Below are 19,239 nucleotides of genomic sequence, written 5' to 3'. Positions count from 1 at the left end.
ATTATGTATTTTCACCAAATATTGAAAAGTGATAAACCCCCTGAATGGCGATAATTTTCGCATTTTAGTTTTCGAATTAGATAATGGGAAAACAACTGCATAAATGATTTATTTCATGTTCCGATAAAAAAAATAACAACTGCGCATGCTCTGTTTCAGTTTTGGACATGCACAGTGAACGGTAGGTGGCACTCTGTGTGAGTGACGAGCGGAATTCTAGTGGTTCATCAAAATAAAGGAATCCCTAGATTCCCCCTCCCCTTTAGTTTCTCCTGATTTTCCCAACAAAAACTTCTACATATCTTCTATGGGTCATATATATATATATATACATATATATATATATATATATATATATATATATATATATATATATATATATAATCTACTATATAAAAGCAAAAATTTGTCCTTCTGTCTTTCTATACAAATCCACAGTTTACAAGCCATGATCGTGAAATTTTACATACGAGCGTATTAAAACACGGCAGAGGCAACTAAAATTTTTTTAAATCAAAATGTATTACTGTTAATTTTTAATTAATGACAAAACACAATTTTTGCACAGTATTCGCCCTCTACAGATCAGGCACGGAATTACAAAAGGATTTATCTTATCTACTATTTTTTATTTTCTATCTTCTCTACTACATCAAAATGAATTACTGTTAATTTTTAATTAATTAAAAAACTAAATTTTTGCATAGCATCTGCCCTCTACAGGTCAAGTACGGAATTAGAAAAGGATTTAGCTTAATTACTATTTTTTCTTTTCTATTTTCTCTACTATATAAAAGCCTTGTCCTTTTGTACTTTTGTCTTTCTATACAAATCCACAGTGTACAAATGAAGATTGTGACATTTTACATACGAGCATATTAAAACACGGTGGAGGCAACTAAACATTTTTTAAATGGAAATTAATTACTGTTAATTTTTAATTAATTAAAAAACATAATTTTAGCTTGACGCTCATTGTGGGGCCTCACGGCATATGGGTAGGGCCTCAGAGCAAGCGTTTTGTGTTGTCATGTTTTGTCATGATCTTAATGTTTATTATCGAAGAGAGCTTTAGCAGGTTTTGCCAGCATTCTCAGCTCTCTGACTATACCAAATTATGCAACAACATTCACTTCTTTCTTCCAACTGTGTCAAAAGGGTGACTTTGCAAGGACCCTGCTGTACTGTGAGCTGCCAAAATATTACACATGGAATGCTTCTCAAAAAGTTTTTCTACACAGAAAACAGGGAGTCACTGTAGATCAGGGGTGGGGAACCTTTTTTCTGCAGAGGGCCATTTTGATATATATAACATTATTTGTGGGCCTGGTGCAGGCCATGCCCCCTTCATGTGAGGTCACATGGGGACGGGGCAACAATCGCCAGTGATTACAGCAATGCCTGGAGCATCCTGAGGATGCTTCGGGGAGCTGTAAGGGCAGTGATGTGACAGTCTGAAGCATCCTAATGATGCTCCAGGCAGCACTACTGCATAGATTCTGGCAGCAGGGTGCCATTATAGGTACCCTGCTATCCAGGTGAGGCTAGCAGAAAAAAGCTCAGAGGGCCAGACCAAATGACTCCGGGGGCCTTATACGGCCCCTGGGCCTGAGGTTCCTCATCCCTGCTGTAGATGGTCATCCTGGTATCAGAGCAACAGAAGCTCTTGGCCGTGTTTACACTGTACATCCTACACATTTTGAATGCTTCTATCTCCAAAGTTTGCTTTACACCATTACAGGTCCTACTTCCTTCGAAGACCTTAGTACTGTTGATGGGGAAGCTTGTCACACTGTTCGTGAGGCCTGCCTAAGGAGAGGTTGGTTGGAGGATGATGTGTAAAAAAACATTCTTAAAATCCCGGGCAACGCTGGGTACTCCAGCTATTTATACTATTTCCGTCCTTCTGTCTTTCTATACAAATCCACAGTTTACATGCCAAGATCATGAAAGTCAAAATACGAGTGTATTAAAACACGGCCGAGGCAACTAAAAAAATTTGAAATTGAAATTAATTACTGTTAATTTTTGCTGTACGCTCATTGTGGGGCCTCACGGCATATGGGTAGGGCCTCACAGCGAGCATTTTGTGTTGTCATGATCTTAATGTTTATTATCGAAGAGAGCTTTAGCAGGCTTTCCCAGCATTCCCAGCTGTCTGACTATACCAAATTACTCAACAATATTGACTTCTTTGAACTGTGTAAAAAGGATGACTTTGCAAGAACCCTGCTGTACTGTGAGCTGCCAAAATATTACACATGGAATGCTTCTCCAAAAGTTTTCTGCGCAGAAAACAGGGAGCCGCTGTAGATGGTTATCCTGGTATCAGAGCAACAGAAGCTCTTGGCTGTGTTTACACTGTACATCCGACACATTTTGAATGCTTCTATCTCCGAAGTTTGCTTTACACCGTTACAGGTCCTACTTCCTTCGAAGACCTTAGGACTGTTGATGGGGAAATTTGTCACACTTTTCATGAGGTTTGTTGGAGGATGATGTGTAAACAAACATTCTTAAATTCCCGGGCAACACCGGGTACTACAGCTAGTGTGTATATATATATATATATATATATATATATACACACACACACATACACTCACACATATATATATATATATACACACACACACACACACATACATACACACATATATATGTGTGTGATACATTTTTGTGTGTGTATATAACTCACATAGCTTACCATAATAAAATAAACTCCATTCTTCTATAGGATAGGTATGTGTACTACTTGTTAGATTGTTTGAACCTTATTTGTGGACCCATTTATAGCAAATGGTAATTTTAATGATAAAAAAGAGAACTATTTATTTATAAGAGTTACAATTAATGTTTTTTTTTAAATTGAAAAAAATAATAATAATTCTATATATATATATATATATATATATATATATATATATTACAAGTAGTACTGATTATTTACATTTCATCATAAGTTTCATCTAAATAGCAGTAACTAACATAGCTTATTTCAACATCAGTGATGCTGGAATACAATTATCGCCAGCCAAAGTATGTCGAAAAAAAACACGATAATTTTCATTTAAAAAAACAAAATTATGATACATAAGGCTTTCATTGATTTCAATTACAACAAAAATAGCGATATAATAAAAAACGAAAACCAAACTTTGCCGAAAAAATAAAATCTAACAAATATGCGAAAAACATTGATACATTTCCTCGAAACTTACAGTATCTCTAGCGAAAAATACTCGAAAATCATTTTTATAACTTTTTTTAATGCAAAAAAATGTTGATACAAATCCCCCATTATCACAAGCGAACAGGAAATCCCAGCATCCAGCACACCAAGCTCCCGGCATTGTGTGTATAACTTCCGTATATGTATTTATACATTTCTGCAAGTCAGTATAATGGTTACACAGCAATGTACATTATAGTCACTGACTGGTATAATCAGAGGTTACACTGTTATTATACAGACACTAATAGTATTTATATTAGTATACAATGTGATTCTGAGAGCTACAACATGTATAATGCTATATAATAGGCTGGTCACACAGCAATGTACATTATAGTCACTGACTGGTATAATCAGATGTTACATTGTTATTATACAGACACACTAATAGTATTTATATTAGTATACAATGTGATTCTGAGAGCTACAACATGTATAATGCCATATAATAGGCTGGTCACACAGCAATGTACATTATAGTCACTGACTGGTATAATCAGATGTTACATTGTTATTATACAGACACTAATAGTATTTATATTAGTATACAATGTGATTCTTAGAGCTACAACAGGTATAATGCCATATAATAGGCTGGCCACACAGCAATGTACATTATAGTCACTGACTGGTATAATCAGAGGTTACACTGTTATTATACAGACACACTAATAGTATTTATATTAGTATACAATGTGACTCTGAGAGCTACAACATGTATAATGCCATATAATAGGCTGGTCACACAGCAATGTACATTATAGTCACTGACTGGTATAATCAGACGTTACACTGTTATTATACAGAAACACTAATAGTATTTATATTAGTATACAATGTGACTCTGAGAGCTACAACATGTATAATGCCATATAATAGGCTGGTCACACAGCAATGTACATTATAGTCACTGACTGGTATAATCAGATGTTACACTGTTATTATACAGACACACTAATAGTATATATATTAGTATACAATGTGACTCTGAGAGCTACAACATGTATAATGCCATATAATAGGCTGGTCACACAGCAATATACATTATAGTCACAAACTGGTATAATCAGAAGTTAAACAGTTATTATACAGACACACTAATAGTATTTATATTATGTTCTGAGAGCTACAAGTATAATGCCATATAATAGGCTGACAGTTATTACAGCTGGTCACACATACAGGGAAGTTGGAAAACTCTGACAACTGATGTGAACCTGCTGGACACACATGTAACATAGCCAGAGGCCAAATGCTGGGGAACTGGGCACCTGGTAACCCAACACCTAGAGCGAAGCAAAGAGGAGCTCAGCTGTTGCCCCACCCACTGCATCATTCCATAGGCTAAATGCTCCACCAATCAGATTCCCCTCCCTGTGATGTCACCAATTTCTAAGCAGAGGAGCTCATTCAGACCCGCTCGCTAAGATGCATACTCTCACTGCTGCCGATGGTTTGCAGTGTGTATGCATTGTGCGCTTACCTTAGCGAAAGTTCACAATGCACTCGCTCGCTGCGCATAGACAGCCCAGCAGAGTGTGTGACAGGGGAAGCCGTTTGTAGGTGGTAACAGGGGCTGCCCATTAAAAACGGGTGAGTGGAGGTGCAAACACAGGCGTGCCTGAGCATCTCAACAGCGTTTTAGAGGTGTGCATAATTAAACGGCAGCATCATAGTACACGTCACATCACTTGTTTTTACACTAAAGTGCTCGCAGTGCTTGCGGCAGGGTATAGTCAACCTCAAGCGATGCGATAGCATTTGATGTACCGATGTTTGCATACACTTCCTGGACATGACGTGCACAAGTGGGCGTCTTAAAACAGGCTGTTGGGTGTCTGCATACACTATGTGATAGCTCGCTAAGAAATACTGGGCGTGCTAATGCAATGCTGTGCGATAGCACTGCCTACGCAATCTGTATACACATCGTGCGAGCGATCGCATCTAGCGAGTGGCTCTGAATCAGGCCCAGATTTCTTATGATGATTTCTTCCATGTCCTGACTCCCCCAGATATAGTTATACAATTTTCCCATACACCTAATGCAGCATGAAGGGGCTCAGTGAGGGCGGCAGTGTAGGTGTGTAAGTGTCTGATGGGGTCACACAGAGAATAAAAGGACAGCTGTCCTGCCTCATAATCCAGATATATCCTCACTCTGTCATAGGGGGTATTGTCAGGTAACCGGATCACTGTACTGTCATGTATCATTGAGTACTGATTATTACACCTATACAAACCCCAGAACTTATGTCCAATGACTGACTTATTTCCTCTCCTGTCTATACTGGGATAACACATCCCCACCCTCCACATCACTGATTTACTGACATCCACTTCCCAGTAATGTCGCCCTGAGGAGAATCCCCTGGTGCTTATTACCTGATTATACTCAAATCTCTCTGGTGTTACTGGATATCTCTGGTTTGGTGACCAGGATGCGGTTTTCATGTCATCTGATATCTGTATATTATTATCAGCGGTGGTAACATCCAGTAATAGGTCTGTAGCTTCCTGCACATAGATCCCTGTATTTATACCTATTATATCAGATTCTATATTGCCAGCAGTGGTTACATCCAGTAATGGGTCTGTAGCTTCCTGCACATAGATCCCTGTATTTATACCTATTATATCAGATTCTATATTACCAGCAGTGGTTACATCCAGTAATGGGTCTGTAGCTTCCTGCACATAGATCCCTGTATTTATACCTATTATATCAGATGTAGCTTCCTGCACATAGATCCCTGTATTTATACCTATTATATCAGATTCTATATTACTAGCTGTGGTTGCATCCAGTAATAGGTCTGTAGCTTCCTGCACATAGATCCCTGTATTTATGCCCATTATATCAGATTCTGTATTACCAGCTGTGGATACATCCAGTAATAGGTCTGTAGCTTCCTGCACATAGATCCCTGTATTTATACGTGTTATTATATCAGATAATGTGTGTAATGTCCCGGAGATGAGACTCACACCCAGATATCCTGCACCATGGACCTGGTTATTATGTCTCTCTGTGTCTTCAGTATCACACAAGTCACCTGTGTCTGGATCCTGTAATACAGTCACTGGATCAGACATGTTACACAGCTCCTCAATGTGACGCATCTTCCTGGACAGCTCGTCCTTCTTTATTTCCAGCTGCTGGATCAGATCAGAGACTGAGAGTGAAACACGCTGTTCCTGTCTGGAGATCTCACTTAGCACTCTCTTCTCCAGGTCCTCCAGCTGTCTCCTCATGTCTCTAAACAGGACAGAGACTCTCTCTGTTACACCGGCTGCTATTCCCTGATCTCTCCTGCGCTCCTGCAGACTCTGGACTCTTTTATCAGTGTCCTCTCTCTTTGTGCTCAGTTTCTGCAGAACATTTCTCAGCTTCTCCTTCTTCTTCTCAGAAGCCTCATCCAGTGACTCCATCTGATGTCCTCTGTGTTCCCCAATCAGACAGCAGGACACACAGATACAGGCAGCATCCTCAGTGCAGTAATATCTGAAGAGCTCATTATGGACGGAGCATTTCCTGTTCTCCAGGGAAGTGGTGGGATCAGATAAGACATGTTCTGCTGACTTGCTGTGTACTCTCAGGTGATTATCACACAGAGAAGTCTCACAATGCAGACAGGATTTAGCAGCAGGTACAGGAGAATGAATGCAGTAAGTGCAGAAGATCCCAGTCTCCTCCTGATCTGGCCGAGTAGACAGTAATCTCTCCACTATGTTACACAAAGTTATGTTCCTCTGCAGTGCAGGACGCTTCTGACACTCTGCTCTGCATTCAGGACACGTATAAACTCCAGACTCCTCCTGTGTATCCAACATATGATCAATACAGACCCGGCAGAAGTTGTGCCCACATCTCAGGGTTACAGGATCTGTATAAATGCTCAAACAGATGGAACAGTCCAGCTCCTGTCTCAGATCAGCAGACGCCATCGCTGGCAGCAGGAGAGAGAAATGAAAGTGACCTCTGACACTCAGATACCAGTGTCATATATTTATACAGTGATGCTTTGTGATGACAGGGAACAATTAGTGTGGGAGGAGGCTGATTGCATAACCATCCAGATGAGATCATTACCTGGCTTAGCTGCTTTTCCACCAATCAATATCTAAGAACAATTTTAATAAATTAGTTAGCAACTGTTATTGTGCAATGCTGCTCGGATGTGTCTTGTGGTAATTTCTGGATTTCATGATCTATTTCTGGGTTTCCTAACCACTTCCGGATGACCCTATTTGTCCACTAGAAGCTGAAAGACTTCTGGATGTAGAGACCATTCTCCTGCATGCATGTTGTGACGGCTGAGGACATCCGCTTCCCAATTGAGAAACCCCGGGATGTACACAGCGGAGATGGCTGGAAGATTGTGTTTGGCCCATGAGAGAATGCGGGACACTTCTGGCATAGCTGACTGATTTGAGTCCCTCCTTGGTGAGTGAGGTAGGTCACAGCTGTGGCGTTGCCGGACTGTACTTGTACTGGCCTATTTTTCAGAATATTCTGAGCCAGAGTGAGAGCTTTGTAGATGGCTCAAAGTTCCAGAATGTTGATTGGTAACACTGCCCATCGGACTTGGAAGGAATGTTGGCCAGTTACTGCGCCCCACCCTCAGAGGCTTGTGTTCGTGGTGTGGAGAGCCCAGTTCGGGATCCATAAGGGATGACCCTTGTTCAATTGGCAAGTCTGTAGCCACCAGGCTAGGGACAGGTGAATCCCTGGGGGTAGGCCCATCGTCTGGGATTTGAGCAGATGGGGTAGCCCGTTTCACCTGGAGTGGATCAGGTGTTGTAGGGGCCTGGAGTGAAACTGGGAAAACTCCACCATGTCAAAGGTGGACACCATTGATCCTGAGGCCTGCATTGCAGAGTGAATTGACACTCGGTGATTGTGGAGCAGTCTGCACAGTTTGAGCTAAATTGCTGAAATCTTGTCTGCCATTAGGAAGATTCTCTGAACTCGAGAGTCCAAGATGGCTCCCAAATTTACCATCCTTTGAGAGGGTGTTAGGGAAGATTTTTTTCCAATTGATCAGCCAACCGTGCATTTGCAGAAAGGCAATGTTTACCTGCAGATGGTGGTGAAGAGTTTTTGGGGAGCTGGCCAACAGCAAGAGGTCATCCAGGTATGGGAGCAGTCTGATCCCTTGACCACAAAGAGAGGCAGCCATAACTGCCATGATCTTGGTAAAGACCCGGGGGCCATTGAAAGGCCGAACGGTAGAGCCTGAAATTTATAATGTTGCTGTAGTATAGCATACCAGAGATATTACTGAAGAGAAGGTGCTATAAGTACATGTAGGTAAGGTTCTGAATGTCTAGAGATACCATGAAATCCCCAGGCTCCACAGCTAATGGAATGGAGGGTTTCCATATATGAAACCTTGGCACCCTGATAAACTTGTTCAGAGATTTGAGGTTGATGATAGGCCAATGAGACCCATTGGGCTTCTGAACTAAGAAAATGGTAGAATAGCCCTTGCCCCGTTGTGAGGAGGGGACCCAAAATTATTACTCCTGAATTTAATAAAGACTGAATGGCTTTTTGGAGCAGCAGGGCCCTGGTTGGGTCCGTTGGAGGTCTGTGCAAAAGAACTGTTGGGGGAGGGTCGCCTCAGGAATGAGAGGGCGTATATGTGGGAGACCACTTCCCTTACTCAGGCATCCAATGTAGTTTGATGCCAAACCAGGGTGAATTTAAGGTTATAGGCTTGTCCTCAGACTTGGCAGGTGGACATCTAGCAGCCCAGGTCTGTTTGGCCCTAGGCTTGGAGACCTTGGTTGATGTCTGCTATCACAGAAAGGACTGACACGGCTTTTTCTTGAGGGTGAAATGATGACGTCCATGGCTTTATATTATATGTAGATGGTAGGAACGCCATCTTGGAAGCTGCCAAGGTAGTCACAATTTTATCCAATTCTGGACCAAATAGGATATCACCAGAATAAGGCAAATACTCCAGAGCCCATTTTGAGTTTGAATCTGATTTCCAGAAACATAGCCAAACAATACGGCGGGTCACTACCAAAGTGGTAGATATCCTGGAGGCCAGAAGAGCCGTATCCATAGCTGCTTCACATAAGTAGCAGGCTGCATCTCTAATGTCAGATATGTAGGACAGCTGGAGGAAATGTCTCTTCTAGGGCATCTACCCAACTCTGAATGGCTTTTGCCACCCAGGTCATAGCCCTAGCAGGACGAGTAATAGCTCCTGTAAGAGAGTATATGGATTTATGACAAGCTTCTATATGTCTATCTGTAGTCTCTTTCAAGGAGGTTGCATTATGAATGGTGTGACAAGAATCATCCAACAGATGTTTATTTTCTCACCACAGGCAGGAACACAGGACAGTGCAGTGTTCACAGGCAAGATGTTACAGGCTGGTAATACATAATACAGTAATACAGTTCTTTTAGTGGACTCACAGGTCCAGGATCCCTAACACGTCACCCCCGGGCCTGTAACCTGGGCGACTACTTCATCGTCAGGATCATCATCCCTGTGCACAAACCCCATTTTTTTTTAAACAAAATATTTTATTGGAGGACATCAAAAAGAGTACAAAAAAACCAGTACATTATATAAAACATAAAATAAGTTGAAACATATTCGAAGTGTATAATTTTACAGAAGTGAGTATACACGAACAATATAAGTATTCTGGCAGAAATCAACTAGAAAAACAAAACAAAAAAAATGACTAAATATTATAATCCGGGTCACCCCAATAAGGTAATATTAATAGAAAAATAAAAAATAAAATTAAATAATAAAGAAAAAGCAAAACAACTATGAAGAGAAAGAAAAAAAGAGGGAAATTCAAACGGAGAGGAATGAGGGGGATTTAGGGTAGGGTAATCAGTGGAGTCCAGGAGTAGAGCGGGCCTAAGGATGGAACCATGGAGACCAAATCAAGTGATATTTCGTCTTCGAGTTATTTTGTAAGCTGGAAATATATTCCATTGATGCAATATAATTAATTTTAGCCACAAGAGCAGCCTTTGAAGGTGGGTGGTGGTCTTTCTAGTGTTTGGCTATAAGGGTTTTAGCGGCATTGCAAATATGAGCAATCAGTTTATCTTGGGTTTTGGAAACACCATTGAGTGGTGCATTCAATAATGCTGACACCGGATCTAATGTAATCCTGTACCAAGAGCATACTTGCCTACATTTATTTTCTCCTCCCCGGGAGATGCCTAGGGAGAAGAAGCAGGTGGGTTGTGACGGGGGTAGGGCCTGACTATTCGTGTCATTAAGCCACACCCCCTTCACTGTATATTGCCATGATTGGTACAAATTTAAATAGGGGGCTGGTCTAAATGACGTGTGCCTTAAAGTTTCTGTGTATGTGTCAAGGTATGTATAGTCTCCAGGTGGACGAATGGTGGTCCCTACCCAGAGGGTAGAGTAAAGTTTAAACAGTACCTTAATAGTGTGCAGTAAGTGGCATCCTGCTTATCTGCTGTGTGTTCTACCATCTACCATTGTTCAGTTCTGTATCCACTGTGGAAACTTTTTTTACCCCCATTGATCCTCACATCCTGTTATGTTGCTATAAAACAAAGTCGCAACATTGTATACACTGCTTGTCAGTGAACACATATATACAAGTTGTATAACATTACCCAATAAAGATACTATTCAGCTATTCCATTTCTCATCAGATTTTTGACTACACTCACACATGCCACAAATAGGGGCTGAGCGCAGTAGACTTGCTATAATATTCTCCTATTAGGTCAGGGTTACCTCACTACCTGCAGCCAGGGACTGTTGAGATTGGCTATGCTAGAAGAGCAATGCAGGCTGTGGCTGCAGGCAGGGCCATAGAGAGCACGGCGGGGCGTGAGTAAAGGAGGGGGCGTGGTCTAACTGCGGGAGTAATGCCACACCCCCTTGACAAAAAAAAAATCACTTATGCAGTGGCGCTGCGTGCTGGGGAGGGTTGCACTGTAAGCCCCCCAGCCTGGCGCTAAGCGGGGGGGGGCCCAATCAGTGTGAGTAGTCTCACACTGCAGCCCAGCACAAGCTGTGTGCTGACATGCTGAGAGGGAGGGGGGGCCCCGCCGGGCCCCTCTAGCAAGCCCGGGCCCGGGTAAACTGTACCCGCTCTCCCCCCTCTCGGCGTGTCCATGGCTGCAGGCCATTTTTAGCAGACTGACCATTAAGTACTAGGGGGTCTATTTACTAAGCTGTGTTAGGAGATAAAGTGAAAAGTGATAAGGTACCAGCCAATCACCTCCTAACTGTCATTTTTCAAACACAGCTTGTGAGATGGCAGTTAGGAGCTGATTGGCTGGTACCTCATCACCGTTCACTTTATCTCCTAACACAGCTTAGTAAATAGACCCCTAGGATATTTACTTTCAGTTGTTTATTTATGTTATGTGCCTGTGTGTCCAGGCCTAAGCCTATGCACAGTTCCGTAACTAGACTTTTTGGTGCCCTGTGCCAGAAAGAGCATTGGCACCCCCCCATATATTTCAAATAGGGACAGAAGGCTCGAAAAAGGGCCATGGCCTCATGGGGAAGGGCCAGGGAAGAGATAGGGGAGGCCAGGAGATGCTGGGGATAAAAGAAGAGGAAGCTACAAGTGAGAATGATAATAAACAGAAAATTGACAGGCCCGAACAGCGCCCCCTGCCCTGCGGTGCCCCTGTGCCATGGCACAGGTTGCACTACCCTAGTTACGGCCCTGCCTATGCATGCTAAAGTGCAGTGTCTGCTACCATTAAAGACACTGCTTTACCAAGTGCCTGTCACGAGTATTTCATTTATTTCTGCACCACATGTTTATATATATACAGTCAGGTCCATAAATATTGGGACATTGACAGAATTTTCATATTTTGGCCTCTATTCACCACCACAATGGCTTTGAAATGAAACAAACAAGATGTGCTTTAACTGCAGACTTTCAGATTTAATTTGATGGTAAATACATCCAAATCAGGTGAACGGTGTAGGAATTACAACGGTTTCTATATGTGCCTCCGAAATTTTAAGGGGCCAAAAGTAATGGGACTATCAACTCAAAAGCTATTTCATGGACAGGTGTGGGCTATTCCCTCGTTATTTCATTATCAATTTAGCAGGTAAAAGGTCTGGAGTTGATTCTAGGTGTGACATTTGCATTTGGAATCAGTTGCTGTCGACTCTCAATATGAGATCCAAAGAGCTGTCACTATCGGTAAAGCAAGCCATCATTAGGCTGAAAAATCAAAACAAACCCATCAGAGAGATAGCAAAAGCATTAGGTGTGGCCAAATCAACTGTTTGGAACATTCTTAAAAAGAAAGAACGCACCGGAGAGCTCAGCAACACCAAAAGACCCGGAAGACCACGGAAAACTACTGTGGTGGATGACAGAAGAATTATTTCCCTGGTGAAGAAAAACCCCTTCACAACAGTTGGCCAAATCAAGAACACTCTCCAGGAGGTAGGTGTATATGTGTCAAAGTCAACAATCAAGAGAAGACTTCACAAGAGTGAATATAGAGGGTTCACCACAAGATGTAAACCATTGGTGAGCCACAAAAACAGGAAGACCAGATTAGAGTTTGCCAAACAACATCTAAAAAAGCCATTACAGTTCTGGAACAACATCCTATGGACAGATGAGACAAAGATCAACTTGTACCAGAGTGATGGGAAGAGAAGAGTATGGAGAAGGAAAGGAACTGCTCATGATTCAAAACATGCCACCTCATCAGTGAAGCATGGTGTTGGTAGTGTCATGGCGTGGGCATGTATGGCTGCCAATGGAACTGGTTCCCTTGTATTTATTGATGATGTGACTGCTGACAAAAGCAGCAGAATGAATTCTGAAGTGTTTCGGGCAATATTATATGCTCATATTCAGTCAAATGCTTCAGAACTCATTGGACGGCGCTTCACAGTGCAGATGGACAATGACCCGAAGCATACTGCAAAAGCAACCAAAGAGTTTTTTAAGGCTAAAAAGTGGAATGTTATGCAATGGCCAAGTCAATCCCCTGACCTGAATCCGATTGAGCATGCATTTCACTTGATGAAGACAAAACTGAAGGGAAAATGCCCCAAGAGCAAGCAGGAACTGAAGACATTTGCAGTAGAGGCCTGGCAGAGCATCACCAGGGATGAAACCCAGCGTCTGGTGATGTCTATGCATTCCAGACTTCAGGCTGTAATTGCCTGCAAACGATTTGCAACAAAGTATTAAAAAGTGAAAGTTAGATTTAGGATTGTTTAGTTTGTCCCATTACTTTTGGCCCCTTAAAAAGTGGGAGGCACAAATAGAAACCGTTGTAATTCCTACACTGTTCACCTGATTTGGATGTAATTACCCTCAAATTAAATCTGAAAGTCTACAGTTAAAGCACATCTTGTTTGTTTCATTTCAAAGCCATTGTGGTGGTGAATAGAGGCCAAAATATGAAAATTCTGTCAATGTCCCAATATTTATGCACCTGACTGTATATATATATATATATATATATATATATATATATAGAACAAGGGTACTGTTAATAGCGCTACACCAAGAATTATCTGTGTTTAAGTCCTTTAAAATTAATTCTTCAAAAAATACACTCCCCGTGTGACAGGTGGCCGCCAATTTTCTCCTGAGAGACTATTGTTGTATCGTCTCAAATAGTAGTAGAGTATCTAAAAAAGGAGGTGAGAAAAGGCGCTCTCTAGGGTAGTATTTTAGAAATATTTGAATTTTCAAGATAAGTATTTCAAGTACCTTCATCAATTATAAAACAGGCACATCAGGGGTCTTAGTATGGAGCCAGCGTGTACTCGTTCTCAAAAAGAATCCCAGAATCGACAGATAACTTTATCAAGTGTGCCCTCGGAATTCTGAAACAATCACTTTGGTTCCGCTCCTCCCCGTACATTCAATGGTGGAACATGCAGGTAAATAGAAGGATTTGCGCTCTCAAAATGCCATATTTTTTGAGATTTTATTGCAACAAAATAAGATAAACAAACAGAAAAACAAATGAAGTTCTTACATTCAAAGTAGGTGGGTCTCTTATAGAGACACTAGGCATAGGATAACCGCACAACACCTCAACGCGTTTCGTCACTTAGACCCAGCTCACTGGGTTGGACTTCGGGAAAAATACGTTCAGAAAGTGGGGGTGGAGCTATAGAAAAACATGTATATATATATATATATATATTATATATACATATATTTAGTATTTATAAAAGAAGACACTCAAAAGGGACCTTAAATTAAAACTTATCTTATGGAAAATAAATTTTGACTCAGGATATTACGTCATAGTTAATGAGAGGTTCAGGAACCGAGGGCCTGATTCAGCAAGGAATGCAGTTGCTTATACGCACGCAATTGGCCTATTAATTTGCACTGCACATGCGTACGCACTGCAGTGCACGAGCCAGACGCTGTGATTGGTACTGCAATCGCAGAGGATATGCAGACCCAGGACAGAGTGATTGACAGAAAGTGCCGTGGTAATGGGAGGGGGGGGGGTCGGGCAAATGCAGGCATGCCAGTGCGTTTCAACGCATGGGCGTGCATAAATTAGCCACTGCGATACCAGATGCCGCCTGAGGTCTCATAGCATGCGCAGAAGTAATCAATTCCTGAATACGGTCTGGGCTTCCTTAGCTGTGCGTATGGGTCCGATGTTACCGATTGTTTTGCTATGTTGCCCTAGAATATGGATGTGGATCAGGCAGCGATCGCAATGCGAATGCACATATTTATAGGTCACCGCTGATGTTAGCAACTATGTTGCGTGCGTATAAGCAGAATAGCGATCCGTAGTGAATCAGTCCGAGTTCCTGCTGAAAAATAAAATAATTATATATATATATATATATATATATATACATACGCACACACACACACATACATACATACACACACACAAAAACACAACAAACAAAAACAGAGGACGATATGAACCTTGAAAATTGTCATTTCGATTATATTAATCACTGTACATATTTAATGAGTCCATAATTAAAGTGATAAATAAATTTCAACAATTGTACAGCAAGGGGTGGAATTGTTTTACTGTTGTTGATTCCTTCTTTTTATGTTACCAAGATTAATCAATGTGATGAGTTCAGTGTCCAATATTATCTGGAAATATACCCTCTCACAAAGTAAAATCACCCAAAAAAAAGGCCCACTGGCTACTTGTTAGTAAATATCTGAATATTTTTATTCTTGATAAAAATGTATACAAGTAAAAATCGCTTACATTGCATTAAAAAGGTGTCACACTGTTTACTGTCACTTAAGGAGAGATAGACGCCTTTTCTATCACCACCCTATCGGGTGTGAACTCAAATGATAATGTCATCACAAAATGGCGGAAACACACAGCACCAGAAACACACGCGTTTCATCCCAAAGGGACTTCTTCAGGGGTATTATCTTGACTATAAGGGTGACATACATAGTATGAACAATGGAAGGTATGATTAGATGATATTCTTCATAAAAATCATATAAACCATAATATTTTACTAAACAAATAAAATAAAAGCCATTAGAATATGAAACATTACTATCAATGGTTTATAAGATTTTAATTTTATTTGTTTTGTAAAATATTATGGTTTATATGTTTTTTATGAAGAATATCATCTAATTGTACCCTCCATTGTTCATACTGTGGGAATCGGTATGTAATGGCAGCGGCTGTTTAGTCACCGGATCAAATACCAACAGCGGCATCCCAGTGGGTTGAAATCCTGACAGTTTCAGGTAACTACCCTCTAACCCTCCCCTCTCCCTCCCCCTAATGCTCCCTTAGGGGTGCCTAACCCTAACCTCCCCCCTAGTGCATAATTCTAACCTCCCCCCATTAGTGCCTAAACCTAATCCCCCTCCTCGCCCCCTAAACCTAACCCTCCCGGGGGGGATGCCTAACCCTAAGCCCCCCTAGTGGTGCCTAACCCAAGCCCCCCCTTCCCTAATGTAACCCTAAACCTACCGAGGGGTGCCTAACCCCCCCGGGGGTCCCTAAACCTAACCCTCCCCCATCCCATGGCTAAACACTAAGACACCTGGCATGCCTTCATTCGGTATGCCGTAGTGGGGCTAATGATAGGCGTCGAGATTTCAACGCCTATCTTTAGTCCCATGTCGGGATGTAATTGTCGGGATATCGGCGGGCGGGATAGTTGACTGCATCCCATACTATGTATGTCACCCTTATATTCAATTAATTTTTTAACTATTGGTTGGGGATGTAGTCGACATCCCAGCGTGTGGGATGCTGACCGTCTTAATACTGGTGCCGAAATCCCGACAAGTCAGGATCCCAGCACCAGTATCCCGACCGTCATCATCATGGAAGTTAAGTATCGGGGTGCCGGGGGAGGGTAGCATTAGCTATTGGGGTTAGGGTTAGGCACTAGGGGGAGGGTTAGGCACCGGGGAGGGAGGGTTAGGATTATGGTGCGGGGAGGGAGAGATTAGGTTTAGGCACTATGGGGGGAGGGTTAGGATTAGGCACCGGGAAGGGTAAGTTAGGGTTAGAAAACTACTCACCATTGAGTTCTATGGGTGTCAGGATTCTGGCTATCAGGATGCCACTGTCAATATTCTGCCTAGCGACATCCCGATAGCCGGATAGTAGTTGGACACACTATATAGTAGATTATATCTAACGGCTGCTATACAAGATGGACACACCCATGAGCCAATCACTGCCCAGTTGTGTCACACATGTGGGAGAGCAGATTGAGACAGGTCACAGGATACCGACACACAGAGGCTGGTAGTGACCATCTTCTGACCACAGTTACCGACATGTCTAGTAATGACCATAACAATCCCTATAGGATGAGTTCTGGATGGTCACTGATATTATGTCCCCCCGCATGGGGATAATGTAGGGAACCTGTGCGGGGGAAGTATACAGGGATCGCTCTCACCTTTGTCATTACCCCAAGTGCACAAGAAATCCCAGCACACCAAGCTCCTGGCACTATGTGTATAACCTCAGTATATGTATTTATTCATTTGTGCAAGTCAGTATAATGGTTACACAGCAATGTACATTATAGTCACTGACTGGTATAATCAGAAGTCACACTGTTATTATACAGAAACACTAATAGTATTTATATTAGTATACAATGTGATTCTGAGAACTACAACATGTATAATGCCATATAATAGGCTGGTTACACAGCAATGTACATTATAGTCACTGACTGGTACAATCAGAGGTTACACTGTTATTATACAGACACTAATAGTATTTATATTAGTATACAATGTGACTCTGAGAGCTACAACATGTATAATGCCATATAATAGGCTGGTTACACAGCAATGTACATTATAGTCACTGACTGGTACAATCAGACATTACACTGTTATTATACAGAAACACTAATAGTATTTGTATTTGTATTCAATGTGATTCTGAGAGCTACAACATGTATAATGCCATATAATAGGCTGGTCACACACTGGCTAAGAGTTATTACAGCTGGTCACATATATGGGGAAGCTGGAAAACTCTCAGATAATTGATGTGAGCCTGCTGGACACACATGTAACACAGCCAGAGGCCAAATGCTGGGGAACTAAGCTTCAAAGTGAACTAATTGATATAGGGCCTGATTCAGACCCACTCGCAAGCGGCTGTCCGCTCGCAAGTGGGTCGATGTTGTGCACTGCGCATGCGCACGACGGCGGGAGCTCCGTCGTGCGCATGCGCCAGACACGACGAGCGAAGGAAAGTCCTTCGCTCGTTGTGTCTGATCAAAGGGGGCGTGCTGTCGATGTTGATTGACAGCACGCCCCCTTTGGTGGGCATGCCGGGGGCATGCCTCCCTGACGGGGGCGTTCCCACGGGAACGCCTACCATCAGAAGCCGGCCCACTGACATCACTAGTGATGTCAGTGGGAGTGATTTTGGCTCTGATAGAGCCAAAATCACTCCGGGCCTTGCGGTTGAAAACCTCAACCGCAGGCTCCGGCTCGCAGTTTCGATGGTCGCGATGGTCACGACCATCGCGGCCATCAAACTGCACGCTCGTATAGGCTGTGGGTGGTGACCCACAGCTATACGAGCGTCCAGGAGGACGCTCCAGAATTATTGAGGGCGGCCCTCATTCAGAGCGTGCGCTCTGCTCAGAGCGTACGGCTCTGAATGAGGGCCATAGTTCCCAGCTCTGGCAAAGATTAGTTCATCAGGAACTAAAACAAGTGGGAGGAGTTAGACACAGTGAGAGAGCGAGTACAGCAGCTCTATTAGACATGAGTCAGTTCTGCTAAACGACCAAAGGTGGCACTGCTGTGCTTAGACATTGTGAGGATTCTGTGGAGCTGATTGAACTAGATTGTCATGATGACTCATGAGTCATTCTCTTAGCATATAGTTCAGTAGTTCATTTAGGCCAGTGGATCATGTAGATCACCAGTCACATGCTACATTCCCTATCAGATCAAGGCACAGTACCACAAGACATATAGTGATATGTATCAAACATATTCCACAAGACATATGGTGATATGTATCAAACCTTCAAGATAGATCAAGTAGAAAAGTTGCCCATAGCAACCAATCAGCTTCTGTCATTTTATGGAGTGTGCTAGATAAATGATAGAAGCTGGCATGTACAACCCCTACACTATCAGCCCCATTATCTCCCTAAATACTGAAAAATAGAAAAATTGCATATTTTTGAGAGGAAAACAGAAATGCAGTTATAATTCTTGTGATTTATGGCAGACTGTATGCCAGCTAGGCAGCTGGGTATCATAATGCTGTAATGATGGGCTTATGTTTATGTGGAGGCCTGGAGCTGTAGTCCCCTCAACATAGGCAAACGCAGGGGGGGTTTCCATCTGCCTGGAAACCCCTCATCCCAGCCCACACCATGACCACAATAGAAATAGTAATATAATGGAATTTTACTAGCGCTGCATGTTCTTCTCAGTATCATAAATGAAATAAATAGCACCACCTGTGGATCTTTTAACATGTATCATCCAGTAAT

General features: G+C 42.1%; 1 protein-coding gene across 19 annotated transcripts; it reads right to left on the bottom strand.

The window, feature by feature from the left end:
• Positions 1-5,215: 5,215 nt before the first annotated feature.
• Positions 5,216-7,204, bottom strand: LOC148504613 (E3 ubiquitin/ISG15 ligase TRIM25-like). 19 transcript variants are annotated; one of them, XM_088448820.1, is made up of 3 exons: positions 6,512-7,183; positions 6,175-6,433; positions 5,216-5,766 (listed from the first exon to the last, which is right to left on the bottom strand). In XM_088448820.1, exons 1-3 carry the CDS (start codon positions 7,181-7,183, stop codon positions 5,216-5,218), a joined length of 1,482 nt encoding a protein of 493 aa, XP_088304946.1. The 19 variants fall into 19 exon arrangements, with proteins under 19 accessions (XP_088304946.1, XP_088304944.1, XP_088304945.1 ...); XM_088448818.1 differs by having other exon boundaries at positions 5,216-5,778; positions 6,088-6,768; positions 6,886-7,183; XM_088448819.1 differs by having other exon boundaries at positions 5,216-5,778; positions 6,088-6,821; positions 6,951-7,183.
• Positions 7,205-19,239: the final 12,035 nt, after the last annotated feature.

The sequence above is a fragment of the Taudactylus pleione genome, unplaced genomic scaffold, assembly GCF_031769625.1.
Source record: "Taudactylus pleione unplaced genomic scaffold, aTauple2 ptg000465l, whole genome shotgun sequence".
NCBI classification, from domain to species: Eukaryota; Metazoa; Chordata; class Amphibia; order Anura; family Myobatrachidae; genus Taudactylus; species Taudactylus pleione.
This window is presented reverse-complemented; position numbering and strand designations above follow the sequence as displayed.

What these genes read in the sequence shown, in the direction of transcription:
- LOC148504613 (XM_088448804.1), bottom strand. Translation starts at nt 7,183, where the DNA reads ATGGCGTCTGCTGATCTGAGACAGGAGCTGGACTGTTCCATCTGTTTG. An exon ending in TATAGAATCTGATATAATAG is followed by an intron (nt 5,941 to 6,000) that starts GTATAAATACAG and finishes GTATAAATACAG; the next exon opens with GGATCTATGTGCAGGAAGCT.